The 18,825-nt window shown below is 37.3% G+C and overlaps 1 protein-coding gene across 2 annotated transcripts in view; it reads right to left on the minus strand.

Moving 5' to 3' along the window:
- Positions 1-17,121, minus strand: part of LOC127429585 (ras-GEF domain-containing family member 1B-A) — a 35,748-nt gene extending 18,627 nt beyond the window's left edge. Inside the window, exons 1-6 of one of the 2 annotated variants that reach the window (XM_051678711.1) lie at positions 16,841-17,121; positions 7,625-7,807; positions 6,808-6,930; positions 6,470-6,607; positions 833-1,045; positions 583-651 (exon numbers count right to left, since the gene is read on the minus strand). In XM_051678711.1, the coding sequence (XP_051534671.1) occupies positions 583-651; positions 833-1,045; positions 6,470-6,607; positions 6,808-6,930; positions 7,625-7,807; positions 16,841-16,924 (810 nt within the window). In that variant the 5' untranslated portion in view covers positions 16,925-17,121. Of the gene's footprint in view, positions 1-582; positions 652-832; positions 1,046-6,469; positions 6,608-6,807; positions 6,931-7,624; positions 7,808-16,827 lie in introns of both variants that reach the window. The other variant, XM_051678717.1, reaches the window with a different exon arrangement.
- Between the last annotated feature and the right edge of the window lie 1,704 nt (positions 17,122-18,825).

Consider the following 18,825-nt stretch of genomic DNA (forward strand, 5'->3'; position numbering starts at 1 on the left):
ACCACGCACAGTGGGCCCTGCGCTATTGTCCGTTTATGGAATGTGTGCAGACACTCGTCTGAAAGCTTGGGTCACTCTAACCCTCTCATTCTTTGCATTCCTCTGGTCTGACTGCGCTGTTCGTCACTCAAAGCCCAGTCCACATTGCTTTACCTTTGAGGGACAACATCAGAGAGCCACGGCCATGTAAAAGGACAACCAAAACAAAATAAAAATCACACCAATAACGCCCTCCCATAGGCTGTTGCCTAGCAGCCAAATAGAAATGGGCATTCTCTAGCGAGGCAGGGTTGAGCAAACTTTTGAAGGGTTATTGTGAGAAAGCTAGTTGCTAGGCTTTGGCCACAAAAGGACACTGTTTAACGTGAGGAGGGAAACTTGGACGGAGATATATTGGACATGGGTGTGAAGAATGTGCTGCGATCACTGTGTGAAAAAGGTGACACCGTGTTGACCCTGGCGGTTAACATAAATATTGAGCATTGATTTGTCCGAGTCGTATATTTTTTGCTTTTTATGGCAAGGGCGAGACTAAACATTTGCACTTGATGCATTTTTAGTTGCCCTTGTTGGGACTGTTACCTTGTCAAGAGGGTCTTTCTGAACAAACGCCTGAACAAACTCCTCTGGTCCGATGTAGCTCAGTCTTTCCTGCAATGTAAAGTTGACATCAACTTTAATCATTGAAGTTAATCAAAATGTTCACCTTGAAAACATAAATCTCTAAACAACAAGTAAGATTATTGATTGTGCAAATAAATCAATCCGAACCCCACTGTTAGGTTAGCGGAGAGGAACGTAAAGTCATGTAAACTGAGGAAGTTCCTCTCACCAGTTCTATGTGTGTGAGCTGTTGTGCAAGTGTGAAGGGGTCACTGCAGATGGTCAGAATGTCTCTCTGGATGGACTGAGGCTTGGTCTTCAGCACTGTTAGTCTGTCGGTCACAGAGGCGTTGATCTTGGCCAGGGCCTCCTCATACTGGCCGAGTGAGGCAAGCTTACGGATCAGCGTTTGTGTCATCTTATGCACTGCCTTACGGTAGAGCTGCAGAGAGAGAAAGACATGACTTACAACAATGCTTTTATTATACAGTGCCACTGAATAATCATTAATAAAAAAAAAAAGAAAAAAAAAGAAAACTAAATGTGTCCCACACTGATAAGAAATCTGAGGAAATGCATGGAGTATTTGCTCTGCAAACATTTCATGCCATGACGCTGTCATTGGAAACAGGCAGTGGTGGTGACACAGAAATCTCTGGATTTTCAGGGACATAATGGTGGAAAAAAGCCTTTTCCTCATGACTGGTCAGCTATGATGGCACTTCTGCTGACAGGGTCTATTGTTTCAAGATAGGGTCTTGAGTATGTTACATAAACAATTAATACAGGATTACAAAAGAGCAGCTTACTTCATTCACATCCTCAAAGATTCACGAATAGGACCAAGAGTCCTGTATGCCTCCTAATTTCCCTTGTAACTCAACCCCATCATCTTGTGTTATCTAATAACGAGAGCAAGTTGTGGACTTCTGTTGCATAAGAGGAGGAGAGCAGCGGTCAAGCCCTATTGCTCAACGCTGACATTAGTGAAAACATCCGCCCCAGAAAATCCTGCATTCTTGTGCATTCCAGCATATTGTGTAGATGCAAGACTTAAATTTAGAGATGCACCGATGAATCAACCAAACATCAATATTGGCCATCGTCCAGTTGTTTAAAAACAGCCGATGATCAGGCCTGATTATTATTTTCTGTCAAAAGGGGGTGGAAAACATGTCGGACAATTAACCTACAACTTGTGTTGTGTGAATGAAAATGTCTCGTGTGGAATTACTTAGAACTGGGTGACAATGACAGCATAGTTGACATTTTTAAGCTTTGCACTGATAGAATTTCATGAGGTGAAACTACCATTAAACATTTTAGCACAACTAATCTTATACTCAACTTAAAGATCAACACAGCAAGGAATATGATTAGTTTTAGCTAAAGCAGAGGTCACTTCATCTAAAAAAGCACAAGCTTCATCATTCAGAATTCAGTCAAATCTTACCAATTTAATGTGAGCCAAACAGTTAACGTAAGTTACAAATGTTAAACCTGCAGTACGTAAGGTTGCTCTCTAGTGACGTGTGGCTGAAACTTAAAACTGCAAGCAATTTGTAGAAGAACACTTTATAAGGAAGTTAATAATGTGCCTTTTGTTTATAACTGAGACCAGTTACTCTGAAACATAGAAAACATGTAGAGACATAGAGAATGAAGTTATTATTTAAATGTCTTTCAAAGTTGTGTAATTAATTTTTAATTATTTTAAACAAAGTAGCACAAACAAAGCAGAACCACCAAGCTAGCAGTATCGGTATCGCACACACATTTTGAATTGGTGTATCCTTACTTGGAATACTGATGCTTTGACAAGAGACTTTTAACCAAGAGTACTGAAAAAGGTGACGAGAACTTACAACGTCATGAAACGTCTGTCACCACACAAATATATTACATGAAACATTTTTAGCAAGAGTTTTTGCCATTAACTGACTGACATTTTAAAGCAGCAGGGGGGTTACTCACTAGTTGTGTTTAAAAAGAAAACTGCTTGTAAACATAGCACAAGCGTGCGACAGCCGTCCTTATGGCACAACCTCAGATAGAGCTCAGATATCTCTGGCATGGAGACACCACACCCAGGTCAATGGTGAAGGCTCTCCAGCAGTAATGGGGTAAGCAGCATTTGTACAAAAGGCGTCCAAATGTGCAAAGCACATTTACACAACTCTCAGCCTTTTCTATACAGCAGACCGCATGCATAATGACAATCTAAGCTGTCCAGAAGCCTGAGGACCAAACTGTGGTCTGGAAACAGTTGTTACAGCACCTATTCTCGGATCCTCCACCGAAAGCCAGAGATCTGCAATGCAACTACCAGCAAGAAGTCAACAAAGGCAGGTTACTCAACTGCGGGCAAACTCATTAAGTCAAATGAAGGGCAGCAGAGGTCAAAGCATTAATGCCCTAATCCAGTCCGCAGTGGCCTTGTTACCGTATGATGGGCTCCTAGCACTGGAGAGGACATTTGAAAATGTGCAACACTCATCTCAGACATGCCCATGTCTGTCTATAAATACACCCATTGTCTATTGTGTGGCTGTGACTGCTGTGAATCCCCAGTCACATGAAGAGTCCGTGCTCTACTGTAATAGATACTCATTAACACTATTCACTTATGAGTACATGTCATTTACATGCTGGAAAACAAACAAACAAACAGTGACTTACTGAATTACATAACAGACAATACATTGATTAATGGTCTGAACGAATACAGTCTTCGTGCTGCAAGACAGTTCTTGTGTACGCACAGACACAAATCTACCAGACACGTAGCAAATGTAAAGATCATAGAGAGACTGTTGAGTTTATTTTGAACAGAGGACATGAATAGGGTACAACAGAGGGGGCTGAGGATGGTATTTTATAGTATTGTCATATTTTACTTCATGGTACTGTATTAATATTGCATGAGCAACAACATGAATCAGTATTATAGTAACTTTTTAACACTAATTTCGGTAATGTTAAGTAAGGTAACCAAGGTATGCAATTTTTTTTTTTTTTTTAAACCGACACTGACATACACAACTTCTATGGCTCTATGATGAAGTCAAGTAGGAAGTCAAGCACTTGTTGTGCAAAGCACTGAAGTCCAGTTAAGATAAATGTGAAACAATTGAGTTAAGGACCACAATATCAATTTCAAATCGCAATATTATCATATCGCAACACAGATAATCAATATTTTATCATATTGCCAAGTCCCTGCTGACTCCCACCCACAGTACAATGTTAAACCCCAAAGAAAGTTTGACCCTCAGAGCTTTCAGTGTTGTCTTCTGAGTGCACATACAGTTGAAGTCAGAAGTTTATTAAAACTCATTTTTTAACCACTCCACAGATTTCATATCAGCAAACTATAGTTTTGGCAAGTCGTTTAGGACATCTACTTTGTACATGACAAGTAATTTTTCCAAAAATTGTTTACAGACAGATTGTTTCACTTTTAATAGACTATAATCACAATTCCAGTGGGTCAGAAGTTTACATACACCAAGTTAACTGTGCCTTTAAGCAGCTTGGAAAATTCCAGAAAATGATGTCAAGCCTTTAGGCAATTAGCTAATTTGCTTCTGATATGAGGTGTACTGAATTGGAGGTGTACCTGTGGATGTATTTTAAGGCCTACCTTCAAACTCAGTGCCTCTTTGCTTGACATCATGGGAAAAAATACAATAAAATTGTGGACCTCCACAAGCCTGGTTCATCCTTGGGAGCAATTTCCAAACGCCTGAAGGTACGCAAGTATAAACACCATGGAACCACGCAGCCATCACACTGCTCAGGATGGAGATGCATTCTGTCTCATAGAGATGAATGTAGTTTGGTGCGAAAAGTTTAAATCAATCCCAGAACAACAGCAAAGGACCTTGTGAAGATGCTGGAGGAAACAGGTAGACAAGTATCTATATCCACAGTAAAACAAGTCCTATATCGACATAACCTGAAAGGCTGCTCAGCAAGGCAGCAGCCACTGCTCCAAAACTGCCATTAAAAAGCCAGACTACAGTTTGCAAGTGCACATGGGGACAAAGATCGTACTTTCTGGAAATATGTCCTCTGGTCCGATGCAACAAAAATTGAACTGTTTGGCCATAATGACCATCGTTATGTTTGGAGGAAAAAGGGCGAGGCTTGCAAGCCGAAGAACACCATCCCAACCGTGAAGCATGGGGGTGGCAGCATCATGTTGTGGGGTGCTTTGCTGCAGGAGGAATTGGTGCACTTCACAAAATAGATGGCATCAGGAGGAAGGAAAATTATGTGGATTTATTGAAGCAAAATCTCAAGACATCAGCCAGGAAGTTAAAGCTCGGTCAAAAATGGGTCTTACAAACGGACAATGACCCAAAGCATACCTCCAAATTTGTGGCAAAATGGCTTAAGGACAACAAAGTCAAGGTATTAGAATGGCCATCACAAAGCCTTGACCTTAATCCAATAGAAAATTTGTGGGCAGAACTGAAAAAGCGTGTGCGAGCAAGGAGGCCTACAAACCTGACTCCGTTACACCAGTTCTGTCTGGAGGAATAAGCCAAAATTCCAGCAACTTGCAATGCTACCAAATACTAACAAAGTGTGTGTAAACTTCTGACCCACTGGGAATGTGATGAAATAAATAAAAGCTGAAATAAATCATTCTCTCTACTATTATTCTGACATTTCACATTCTTAAAATAACTGACCTAAGACAGGGAATGTTTTCTATGATTAAATGTCAGGAATTGTGGAAAAACATGGTTTAAATGTATTTGGCTAAGGTGTATGACTTCTGACTTCAACTGTATGGGCTTATTAGCTTATCAACCCCTTTCCCTTGATTGAGGAGGCGGTACAACACTGCACATATTTCCTTCATGAGCTAAGCTGAGCCACAGAAGGTCATCGATCATCTATGCCAGGATTAAGCAGATCAATAGTCACACATATATTTACTCCACGAGTCACCGGAGGACGAGTGAATGGTTGTCTTTTCAGGTTACTGAAATCGCATTTGTTTGGACCTGATGGATCAGTGTCCTCCATCTTCAACTGTCTATTCTAACAAACAACCTCCTGTTAGTCATTATGCTAATGCTCGCAAACCACGTGAAATGAGCAGAGTTAGATCCAGCAAATCTCTTTTTCATCCAGTCTTGCTGTACACTAACAAAATCAAGTGTTCCCACTAGAGGGAACAAATTTAAAAAGGAAGTATATCCTCAGCTGTGGCTGATAGACGTCAAAAAGACATGTGTAATGGAGGGACGATAAAGCCATTACACAGCCTGATATAGAAAAAATACAAATCACAAAACACCAATCAAACAGTGCCGTTTTGTTTCTTGTGCCTTGCAAGTGTGATCTACGCAAGTTTTAAAAAGAACCCTAAATGCACAAATTATAATCAAAATCTCAAACAGAAATGACGAAAATAGTAACAGGATAACATATGAGTCAGTGCTAATAAAACTATTTAAATGCAGCCTGTGGAAGAGCACCAGTGGAGACAAAAGCGGCTAAACAAAAGAGCACTCTTCTCTCTTTTGCCCAGGTGTTGACATTCTTCTCACCCAATATGTTACATCCTACATCTAAACCATCTGAATATCTTAAAGAAGCCATGCAAAGACTCATGCAGAGGCATTTTACTTTGTCAATGCTAACAGTTGTACTAAAGGCATAAAGACATGCTAATGCCTTTGACGCAAGCATTTACACCTTTCAGGTGACTCTCTTAATTTAGAACACAGTAAACAAATTGTTACCCTTTAGCCCTCGTTTCCTTGGAAATTAAAGCACATTGTTTCAGATGGAACTATTTTAACATACAACATGTTAGCTGTAGAATACTAGGCAAAGGCAGACTTACATCATCTCCAGTACTCAGTCGATGTGTTAGTTCTTTCAGACTCTTCATCATCCTCTCATCCCTAAAGTCATAGGGAAATGTCTCAGTCCACTCAGTCAGCAACTGCAGAATCTTGGGAGCAATTTTCCTGATTCTTGCCTGCAGATAAAGATCATTAACATTTGCTTGCAAAAATGACAATGTAATTGCAAACTATTTGTCTTGAGGCATAATTTTAGACTCAGATCTTTCAAGTTTGTTGTTGAAGTCAGAATATCTTAAAGTCTGTCTCATTTGACAGAGCAAACCATGTTGACTGAAATTCAGTGTAATGATACACTTGGCATTTGTGTTTGTACCTTGTCTGCTTGAGGATCACTGAGTCTCTGCTGGTCCACACACAAATGGCACACTTTGGACATCAGCTCATATGGGTGCATGAAGAGACGGGAACTGAACAGGAATGTGAAGATGTACGTCCTCTGCGAGTTAATAAAAATAAGATCAACAGTAGGTCCAAGTAACAAATCATTATTATCACCATTTTTAATTCTAAATAGAGCTACTAAACGGTAAGAAACCAACAAATGTTTACTATATACAATTCTCAGATATACAAATTTAGTTCTGGAAGTTAGATCTGCTAGTTATATTGCTGATTAACAGGTAGAGATCAGTTGTAAGGAAGCTTTGTTCACATTAGTTTTGGTCTAGAGATCAACTGATATTGTTGTTTTTGACCAATACGATTTTGATTATTTGTGTGTCTGATAATGATATGCATAATCTATTATTAATTCTTGTTTTATTTCAGCTTTTAGGCACATTAACAAATTAATCATTTATTACTAACCTCTAGTGAACTGCTGTACAAAACTAATATTGCATACAGTCTATAAAGAATCAATTTGACTAGTTTTAGTTGCAATATACTGTACACTTGTTCAAAGCCTCTCACTTAATATTTAAAATGTAAAGTCTTTTGTTCCAACTTTATCGGTAAACCCGATATTAAAGAACCAATAACCGATTAAGTGGAAAAGTGTAAATATCAGTCAAACCGAGTATCAGTCTCTCTCTATTTTGGTCTCAGTGTTATGTCAAAAAGACAACAACATTGTAATGCAACATTTGTCAGGAAACAGTTTAAGTGCTTTTGACACTCTGTACACTCACATCAGGATAGTATGCCACAGTGGGGACCAAATGCTCAATAAGAGCTTCCAAGGATCCTGACACCAGGTTGTTGTCATGGTAATACAGGCCCCCGTATTCCTCTTCCTTGGTCTTACAGAGATTCTTGTTGTAGCCATTGGACCCATACACCACTGGAAACGGTGGTGTTTGAGGCATTTTGTCCTGTTGAAAGACAAAGAAACATTCCCTTAAGTGTGAGGAGCCACGGATAAGCCTAAATACAATCAAAAACAGACAGTGATACATGAACCGATTTGTTAAGGTGAGCCTTGGTCCTCATTCAGAAAATGTTGTTTACCTTTGTGTAAAACAAAAAGTCCCCAGTATCCTTATAGGAAGCCGAGTGGAAAATTACTGTTCCTCGGATGGACGCCTTGTGGGGATTAATATTTTGCGATTAATCTCAATGTGCAAAAACCTACCATGATTGCGTGAGACTTATGTTTAATCTCCATTCAGTGGGTATATCAGGGAATGAGATTGCCCACACACACTTGCTCTAATCCACCATTAGGGCTGAAACAATTAGTCTACATTATCGACAACGTCGACAAAAAATTTAGTTGTCGAATAGTCGTTTGATGTAATTTAACTTAACATGAGATCACATTAAACTCTAATGATGGAGTTCCTCTAATGAAACTGGCATTTCTCTGTGCGGTCAGCGCCTTTTCTATGAGTTGCGTGAAGTGTCCTGATCTAAGGGGGAGAGATTGAAACTGTACCCGGCTGATGCACCCTCTGTCGCTGGGTCGCTCATCACCTTGAGCATGCACACTTGCTGCAGCTAGATTATAACACGATGGCTCGCGACTTACAGTATGTGTCACTGTGCATTTCTTATTGTGAAGAAAATTGCCAATATTCATCTTTATTAAGAGAGAGAGTTTGTTTTTTGTGAGTTAAAGATGGATTGAAGTGAGCAAAAAGGTAAGAGGGTAGTCTTCGCCCCATTATACACTGCAACAAAATATGTTTTTGATTTGTTTTTGTTTTGACTTGTTTTCCAATATAAATATCTAAAACTACTTAAAAACAACATACATTTTCTTTAGCAGCTATACTACAGAAGAAAAAATCGTTATCTGAGAATGTTGAATATAATATTAAAAATACAAATATTTTTAAATATCTAAAAATCCTTTAAAAAAAGATGCATTCCCCTGAGAAGCAGCATATAAGATATTTAGACTTACTTTTAGAGAATAGATCTTGAATATAAGTGTATTTTGTCTTTACCGCGCTCGCAGAAGTATAACCAAGTGAAAAAATACACTTATATACAAAATACACTTATATTTAAGATACATTCTCTTAAAGCAAGTCTAAATACCTTATGTTGCTTCAAGTAAATGTATCTTGTTTTAAGGATTTTTAGAAGATTTTAAATTGAAATCAAGAAAAAAAAAAACACTTGATAAGATTTTTTGCAGTGATGTTTTACTGAATTAAACTTAATAAAAAGTATTTTTTCTTTTCATTCAGTGAATGTCATTTAGAGGTATTTTTAAAAGATGATTTTGTACTCTTTATTGTTAGCAAGCGCATTTAATACAACCTTTTAAGTCGGGGCACAAGCTGAATCGTCGGTTAAGAGCTAATAATTAATAGTAACAATAATCACCCAAATAGTCGAATAATTGTTCTAATAATTGTTAGATTAGTGATAAATAATTGTTACTTGCAGCCCTATCAACAATAATAGCAGAAAGCAGCTGAACGTACCGCCGGAAAGACTCACACACACACCAAAGTCATGGTGCCTTTACCTCACGTGGACATACAAAACAAAGCTTCTTTTAACTGCGGATATGATACAAAAACATGATGACCTATGAGAACTGGTGCTTTTGAATAGAATGATTCTTGTTTTTCCCTCAAAACCAAAACATGGACCATGACAGATGACCTATGAGCCAGTCAGTATTAGCTAGAGGTAAAAAGGAGCAAAATGCAGTTCTTCACCCACACACACAGTTCTGGCTCACGTTACCTCCCTCCTCCTACTTCTGTATCTTCCAGTCTCCACAGAATGTTTTGCACGTCAACGAGTCACCTGATCATGCAGGCAATTCCAGTGTACCAACACAAGCTTTGGTGCCATTTCAGAGATCAGTTTATGACTATGTGAGCAGGCAGGTTCCAGGAGACAGCCGTAAGCCCCAGAGCGCATATGGGCCCCTCAATGGAGGCATTCAGAGCCACAGCACAGGCAGCAATGGACACCCCAAACAATGCGCAGCACCAGTGGCCGCCTGCCTATTCAGGCCTGCATTAAGGCTGCAGGAATCTGGGTGCCAGGATCGGACAGGAGTGCGCAGGGGGAGGGGTGGCTGTATGATGCAGTTTATTCTCAGTCCAGTGCCCCCCACTGAGAGGTCCTTCATAAAACCATAGGTATTAGCATCAAAATGGAAGACCAAGAGGTCAAAGCAGCAATCGCCCCCCCACGCATCTGCTTTACCATGTGTTATACCATCTGAGAACATCAACGAGATAAAAAGCGAGGAAGACCAAATGATGTCACAAGTGACTTTCCTCTCATCACTAGTAACTGACAATTTGTCAAACTCTGTAGAATCACTTAAACCACATACTGTTTCATTCTCCAATACAAAATAAGAAAATGTGGCAATTAGTGATGCACCAAAATGAAAATTCTTGGCCACAACCGAAAACAGAAAAGGATCATTTTAAATTAGACTTTGTCCAGAATAATTGAACACATTCTAAATGTTATTATTAGGGGTACACTGAAACCACTTTATGTAAATACACTTTCTATTTTAAAACAGATTTTAAAGAGAAGACAGAAGAACTAATAAAAAATGTCTAGACTATTAAGAAAACTATTGTTAACTACTGTACAGTACAATGCAGCAGCAAAATTAACAGTAATTCCAGAGAACATCTTCAGTGAACATGAAGCCAGTTTTATTGGCACATTTTTCACCCACATTGTATGTGGACCTGGAATTGGGAATGGATTATTTAGTGGATCTATTTTGTGTTCATTTTTTCTTGTGATATCACATTACTCGGTCAATTTAAATATTATTGTAATTAAATAATAATAATAATAATAATAATAATAAATGATTATAAAGTTATTATACAATAACAGCATTTCAGTTATAATTTCTCAACTTTAAAACCATCTGTCTTTTATTTTGGTGGATCATTCCAGGAAGAACTTGTCATGCATGCACGTGCTATGAGTGTCGTCAACAACAGAGTAGCACTCATTCACTCAAGCTTGCTACGCATGCAGAAGATATAATTACTCATCTTTTGCTATTCACAAATCTATTGTATGGCTTTAAGAGACTTCGAATAAAATGCACGTGTCATAATGAACATTTTAATGGTGATTTTATGCTACTGTAATGTCATACTGGTGCTTGACAGGAATGGCTATGACTCAAAATAACACATCATCAAAGAACTGCAAAGCGTTTTTTTTATTAATGTGCTAATAACCAAGAGAGTTCACTTCACTTCTGGGGATGTGGACTTTAATGTGCAACATAAACAATGCTTTTTATTAGAGCCCGACCGATATGTGATTTTTGAGACCGATACCGATTTTAGAGGGGGGAAATTCACCGATTACCAAAATGGTGGCCGATATAGTTAATTTTTGAGCTGGAATGAAAACAGACCTTTTCTATGTGGATTGTTCACCGATTCTGCACCGAAATGCCTATGCAAAGGTATTCAGAAGGCTGCTTTCTTAAACAAATATTTGTGTCAAAGAATATTTTACATTATTATTATTATTATTATTATACATTGTCAACAAATTCTAGAAATGAACACTGAGAAAATAAAGAATAAATAAAAAATACAATAAATAGTTTAAAAAACATCAGTACTGTATGTTCAGCATCAGTCAGTTGCTGACAATTAAAATAATAATAAATTCAAATAAAATAAATAGCTGAATAAACATCAGTACAGTTTAATATCAGTCAAATGCAGACCATTAAAATAAAGAATAAATAAAAATAAATAGCTAAATAAATATCAGTAATGTTTAGTATCAGTCAAATGTTGACCATTAAAATAAAGAATACAAATAAAATAAATAGCTAAATAAACATCAGTACTGTATGTTTAGTATCAGTCAAATGCAGACCATTAAAATAAAGAATAAATAAAAAATAAAATAGCTAAATAAACATCAGTACTGTTTAGTATCAGTCAAATACTGACTATTTTAATACTGCCAGTCAATTACTGGCAGTTTGTAAAACAAGCAGCATTTACACCTGCCGAGACAAGAGATAAACAGCGGCAGCTGTGTTGCACCATATTCTGCTATACAAGTTCAGGGGAAACTTTAATGCAACGACTGGAATTGTTCGGTTGGAGGGGGTACCAAACTGTGAATCCTGAACAAAACAGTTTGATGAATACATGTTTACACATTAGCTTCCACTCAGCTGACAAGCAATGAAAGTAGCTACATGGTTAGCTAGTTAGCTATAAGCTCATTGTCACGGAAAGTAAAAGATGGACAAGCATTGCGTCTCACCAACTAGGTAACAACACGGCGTGAAATCAACACTCAACAGACACAATCCACCACTGCACTGTTGTCTGCTGAGCTGCAAAAAGATGCTCTGATATTTACCTTTCAATCTGCTACATTACTTATTGCACTGACAAACTATAGCTGGCTAACAGCAAACAGATATGAGTGACATGGTTGTCAGGAACAGGGTTAACGTTATATTAGTTATATTGAAAAGGGAAAATAAAGGGGTCATTGTTTAATAACTTTCCAATATGTATTTCACAAACTAGTTAGCAGCTTACCGAGAAGAGACTGCTCAACTCTGTCTGCAGAGCCACCGTCAGAGTCAGAGCGCACTCTGCTGGACAAACTACGTAATGACACCAATTCTAAAGCATTGTTTTCTGCATTATATGTTCTGAAAAAAAGTTTTCATATCTGCACATATCGGTAAAATATACGCAGATACCGATATATCGGTGAAAGGCTAATATCGGCCGACCGATATATCGGTCGGGCACTACTTTTTATCCATGCGAGTGTTTTGGTTATCGGATTTTAAAGAGATAGTTCACCCAAAAGTGAAAATTCTCATTTACTCACCCTCATGTCATCGAAGATGCATGACTTTTTCTGCTGAACACAAATGAAGATTTTTAGAATAATATCTCAGCTCTGTAGGTCCATGCAATGCAAAGCCAATGGTGATCAGTACTTTAAAGCTCCTAAAAGCACAGACAGTCATACTAAAAGTAATCCAAACAACTCTAGAAGTTAAATTAATCTTCTAAAGCTATATGATCGCTTTGATCAATATTGAAACAGATCAATATTTAATCCTTTTCATTACAATTGTTTACTTCTGAGTCACCATTCTGATCACCATTCACTTGCATTGTATGGAGCAACAGAGTTGAGATTTTCTTCTAAAAGCCTCTGAGTTCAACAGTAGAAAGAAAGTCATGAACATCTGGGATGGCACTGGGGAGAGTAAATGATGAGATCATTTTAATTTTGGGGTGAACTATCCCTTTGAAATAACAGTTTCTGTTCATATCTTTGACCAAGAATTCAGGACTTTTATCTCTTTCAATCAAAAGCCGAAAATAGCAATTTATGCTATTTTCAGTGAAATTCATTTCAGAAATTTCGGTGCATCCCAAGTGAAAATATTAGACAACTTTTAAATGTAAAAAAAGAAAGCAACCACTGTTGACTAAAGTCCATTATTCTTTCATTTTATGTTCAAAAACCTGGATCCCTCCGCATCTGTCCATGCAACCCTAATAGCAAAGCCCCCAGGCAACAATGCAAATCTGCTAAAACTGCGACAGAAAAAGCCATGCTGTCAAAGAGCTTTTGAAGCGGGCTAGACGTACCAGCTGCAGCACAATCTAATTTGGTGAAAGCATAAAACAAAGCTGAGGCTGATTAGTAGTAGCAGGGAATCTGGATTCGTTTACTTTTTGGTAGCAGGTGTCAAGTATGGCTGGCCACAATGTCTGCTCCGTTCTCTTTCTTAAACATACACTTCACCACAGGTTGTGTAATGCGTTCAAGCTAACAAAAAATGCCCTTGATTTCACAGAATTACTGCACTGTCTTAGTTTTAGCTCTTATTGTGACTATGAAGAGTATGTGGCATATAATATGGCTGCTGTTTAAATAGTTATGCCTTAGAAAATAGAAAACATTCAGTATCGCCCATATGTTGTATGTATCAATTACAGTGTGTCTCTATATCAAAATGAACTTCATTAAGCACCAAAATGTAATCGACTAATCAAGAAATTGTTTTGCATCAGCTCATCAACTATTAAAAACACTACTCAAATATTGCAAATTGATTGTCCTTTGCGCATTTGCCTGGTTTGGGCAACGCTGATTAATCCTGTACTTTCCCTCTGACCAAACCTTGCAGTTACAATTGAGTACACTGAGGGGCATTGTGTTGTTGAGGTGTTGGATGAAAGGAGACATGACACTTTGTGTGCTTTCAAGCAAAGCAGAGTGTGGCAATACTTGTAAACATTTTATTCTTATTGAATTCTACTCTATTGCTATTTGGTTCTTGTTGGATTCATGCATACCAAAGGACAAAGATCAGTATTTATTGTTGAAAGGAAATGTGAAGTGGTAAAAGAAACCCGGAAGCTTATTAGACCAACATGTGTGTTACATACCTGAACACGGGCAGAGTGCATTTAAAAAAAAAAAAAAAAAAAAAACTTTTACCACTTCTTTCTGAATAATAACATGTCAAATTATAAATAAATGTGATAGCCTTTTTATGTAGACTCAGTTTATATACATTTTGCAGTATCCTAATGCCGTCAGTATTGGTTTCTATGTAAGCTCCAGGTTAGTGCAAATGTTTTTACTGTTATTTGTATTTCTTTTTTCAATTTTTTTTATTAATGTATATTGTTAATTTCATTTTTTTTTTTAAAGCATAGTTTGTTGAAGTTAGCTTATTTTGAAACCATTCTTAGTAACATCTGTGAATAAAAAAATATATATACATATAATGTATGCGTCATACTTGATATCTTTAACTACCACTTTAATTTACGGGTAATCGATTACTCGTTTTTTGTGGGTTAGAGTATTCGACTAAAAATTACTCAAATGCCCATCCCTAATTCTTATATTGTCCTTAAAAGTGATAGTTCACTTAAAAAAAAAAAAAAGACAATTCTGTCACCATTTATTCACCTGTCCTTCCAAACAAATATGACTTTCTTCTGTGAAACATTAAGCAAAATGTTAGGGACAGAGAGCCTCACATTATAATCTAGCCTCCATTCACTTTCATTAGGCCTATAGAGAGAGAGAAAAATGCCATGAAAATTAATGGTGACTGAGGCTAACATTCTGCCTATCATCTCCTTTTGTGCTCCACAGAAGAAATAAATTCATACAGGTTTGAAACAAAATGAGTGAGTAAATGATAACAATTCTAATTGAATCAATTTTAACTACCCCTTTAAAATGTGTTGGATTCATGATGAAACACAGAGCAAGAGTCTTCATGTAAGGTCCTAATAAATAGGAAGAACTGAAAACTGCTGTGCTGACTAGAATTAATTTATTCCCACTCTTCCAAGTGTAGTTAGATCAAAGCACTCAAGATCAGAACAAACATGTATCTGATGTATTTACTGTACATTACTTTAAGAGAGAAATTTAACTGTTATATGTACCATAATAAGCAGATTTAAGTGCAAAATTACATTTTACGATAAAAAAAATATTTAATTTTCAAGACATCATGAAATGAGGAAATAAAAATGTCAAAGTCCAAGGCTCATAAGAATAGGAAATATGACATGAAAATGTCTTTTCTCAGTGTATAAAGAAAAGAAAAAAATTATCAAATTGAGTCATGGTTTCTGTCCAAGAAAGAAGGTTAACATGTTTTTGTGTGAGTGTGTGTGTGTGTGTGTGTGTGTGTGTGTGTGTGTGTGTGTGTGTAGAAAGTGGAGGAAGGGAGCTGTGGCTTCACTGAAACTACTCAAGTGTGTCTGAGTAAATAAAGGGCTTGGCTGGCGAAACAAATTGGCAGGGCATAATGTCCTTCTCACTGTAAAAGCACTTTGAGCTACCTGCAAGACTGGTATTACAGAGGAGTAATCTCACTAAAGGGCAAAGTGCAGCCAAATCACTGAGACCTGAGGCAGATCAAAGTAGAATCCAGCTTCACAATCTTGATCCACAAAGACTGTAATTTCAACAGATAAAATTTTAATAGGTGCTGTCACCTTTCTGACATGTACATAGACTCCTGTGTCACCATACATTACACAATACAACTTGTAGGGCAGTTGATGTGTAGACAACACAGATTAACCACAGCCTAGTGAAGAAAGCAATCTACTTAACTCTAAAACAGCTTACTTATTTGATGTGGGGAGAAACACATGGCTAATGATCATCTTAAAATCACCATTAGAAAATATTCAGAAAAACCCTACAGTTCTCATATACACCAACATCAAGACCACAACTAAAATACTGGGTGAATACAGGTAAAAAGGGACACTTTCTGATAATTTGTCATTGGATTTATTTTTAAACTATTATCCAAATGACTACATCTTTGTCATCTCATACTAGTTCAGGATGAAGGTTAATATTTTGTAATGAAAAAAAAACAAAAAACAAATGACAGATGATTAAGCTGTTAAGTGCCCCACTATCTAAATGTTATTTTCCACTGAATACTCTCAGCAACATTCAAAAATCTAAGTTGTCATGCTCATTTTTGTAAAGAAACTAAATAAATAAATGTACCGAGGGCAAACGTAGATGCACACGATCTATTTAGTGCGTACTGTTTATCATGCATACTATACATACTTTACTATATAGTACGTGTTACTCTCATTCTACATGATCTTGAAATCACAATCAAAACCACGACAGTAAATTAACAGCACGTGGTAATTATCGTGCATTTAGTTGATTTATCGGGTAGGACAGACAGCCACTTTACAGCACAGCGATGTAAAGATTTGCGCATAATCTATTCATGATTACTGAAGGACACAAGCTGGTTCTTATGTGCAACACAGCCTAATTACATGCAAACCACGCTATGCAAAACTATCGTCTAGAACGCATCAATCGAGTGGACCTCTCGTTCGGCCTTATTAAACATTACCTGAGTTTCTCACCTCGAAATGAAATGCGGCTCCGCTGAAGATCAGCCCTGCAGAAGTTTGCCTTTCAATGGGAGCGCGAGCAGAACCTCCGTACATGCAAACACACTCTCCAAAAGAAACAAATCTCAAAAAACGTTTATTTCTTGAAACGAGTCTTAAACCGCGTTGCCAAACCGTGCGTATTCCCAGCTCATTCGGATACAGACTGTGGCATCCGAGCGCATGAGAAGTATAAATATATCCTTGCGGTATGTGAGAGACGTGCTTTCATCCCAAGAGCTCAAGCGAGTGTGCTGACTGCTGAGACTGAGCGCGCGGAATAGTAAATTATAGTAGTAGGCTGTGCTGGAGAACGTGAGAAAGCCAATCAGGGAAGAGTACCAGCAACCCGCGTGCCCATCATGTACTTAGAAAAAAGAAAATTCCCCTCGAAAAAGACAACTGAAACAAGAACTAAAAGCCCATTCCAGCGAATGGAATTTTTCTGCTATTACCACGAACTCTAATGAATTTATAATTTATCCTAATCCACAGCTAAAATGGGTATTATTTTTTTTTTTTATGGTTTCTGTAGTTATAACTAATAAAAACGTATCTTTTTTAAAATAGGTTAATAAGGAAATTGTGTTAAACACAATGCATTGTTAATGGTTTAATATGCCCATCTTGTCTCATTATGTTGGCATGAAAAAGTCAACATACTGTTCTACACTTTAAGCTGTTTAGGGTTTGTCCAAAATCCATAAACCAAGACCAAAATTTCAAATGCTAACTGCTCTTAAAGCTTTCAAGCTACATCCACTAAATTTGGCAAAGACCTTAAGACTGTTTCTAACTGACCTGACTTTCAATTTTCCTGTAAAGGATGATCAAATATCCAAAGAAAATACCAGACTTACAATGATGGAATGTTTAGCAGGCCAAAGAATGTTTGTGATTTCAAACTCCAACTGTCAAATTAATCAATCTATCTATCATCTATCCATCCATCTATCTATCATCTATCTATCCATCTATCCATCCATCCATCATCTATCCATCTATCTATCATCTATCCATCCATCATCTATCATCTATCCATCTATCTATCGTCTATCTATCCATCCATCCATCCATCATCTATCATCTATCATCTATCATCTATCCATCTATCCATCATATATCCATCATATATCCATCATCTATCATCTATCATCTATCATCTATCCATCATATATCCATCATATATCCATCATCTATCCATCTATCTATCAATCCATCCATCTATCCATCATCTATCCATCTATCTATCAATCCATCCATCTATCCATCTATCTATCAATCCATCCATCTATCCATCATCTATCCATCATCTATTCATCTATCTATCTATCATCTATCCATCATCTATCAATCCATCATCTATCCATCTATCCATCTATCTATCATCTATCTATCTATCATCTATCCATCATCTATCAATCCATCATCTATCCATCTATCCATCTATCTATCATCTATCTATCTATCATCTATCCATCATCTATCAATCCATCATCTATCCATCTATCCATCTATCTATCATCTATCCATCTATCTATCTGACGTTCTTTCTGTCTGTTGGGCCTGTAAAACCTTAAAACATAAAGCTTTTAAAACTATTTTAAATTTCAGCGCTAAAATTTTTAAAGCCAACATCAAAGTTTGTCTTGACAAATTGTACCTATCTAGTCGTCTTTGAATTCCTTGTGTTTTTCTAATGTGCTATTTACACATAGTACATGTCTAAAACTTTCAGAATGTGACTTGGAGTTTCACTGATACTGGAGGACCCCCACCCCCAGAGACCACAGTGAAAAATTAAAGCAGCTTACAGAGATGTTTTGCCTCTCATTGCAGGTCAGTGGGCAGAGAGGTCATCACCTCTCTCACATTTACAGTAAGAATTGTTAACTGTGAAGTTTTAAAACAGCAATGGTATCAATTTGTTTGTCATTTTAAATGACACCTACATTGTT

The sequence above is a fragment of the Myxocyprinus asiaticus genome, chromosome 3, assembly GCF_019703515.2.
Source record: "Myxocyprinus asiaticus isolate MX2 ecotype Aquarium Trade chromosome 3, UBuf_Myxa_2, whole genome shotgun sequence".
Taxonomy (NCBI): domain Eukaryota; kingdom Metazoa; phylum Chordata; class Actinopteri; order Cypriniformes; family Catostomidae; genus Myxocyprinus; species Myxocyprinus asiaticus.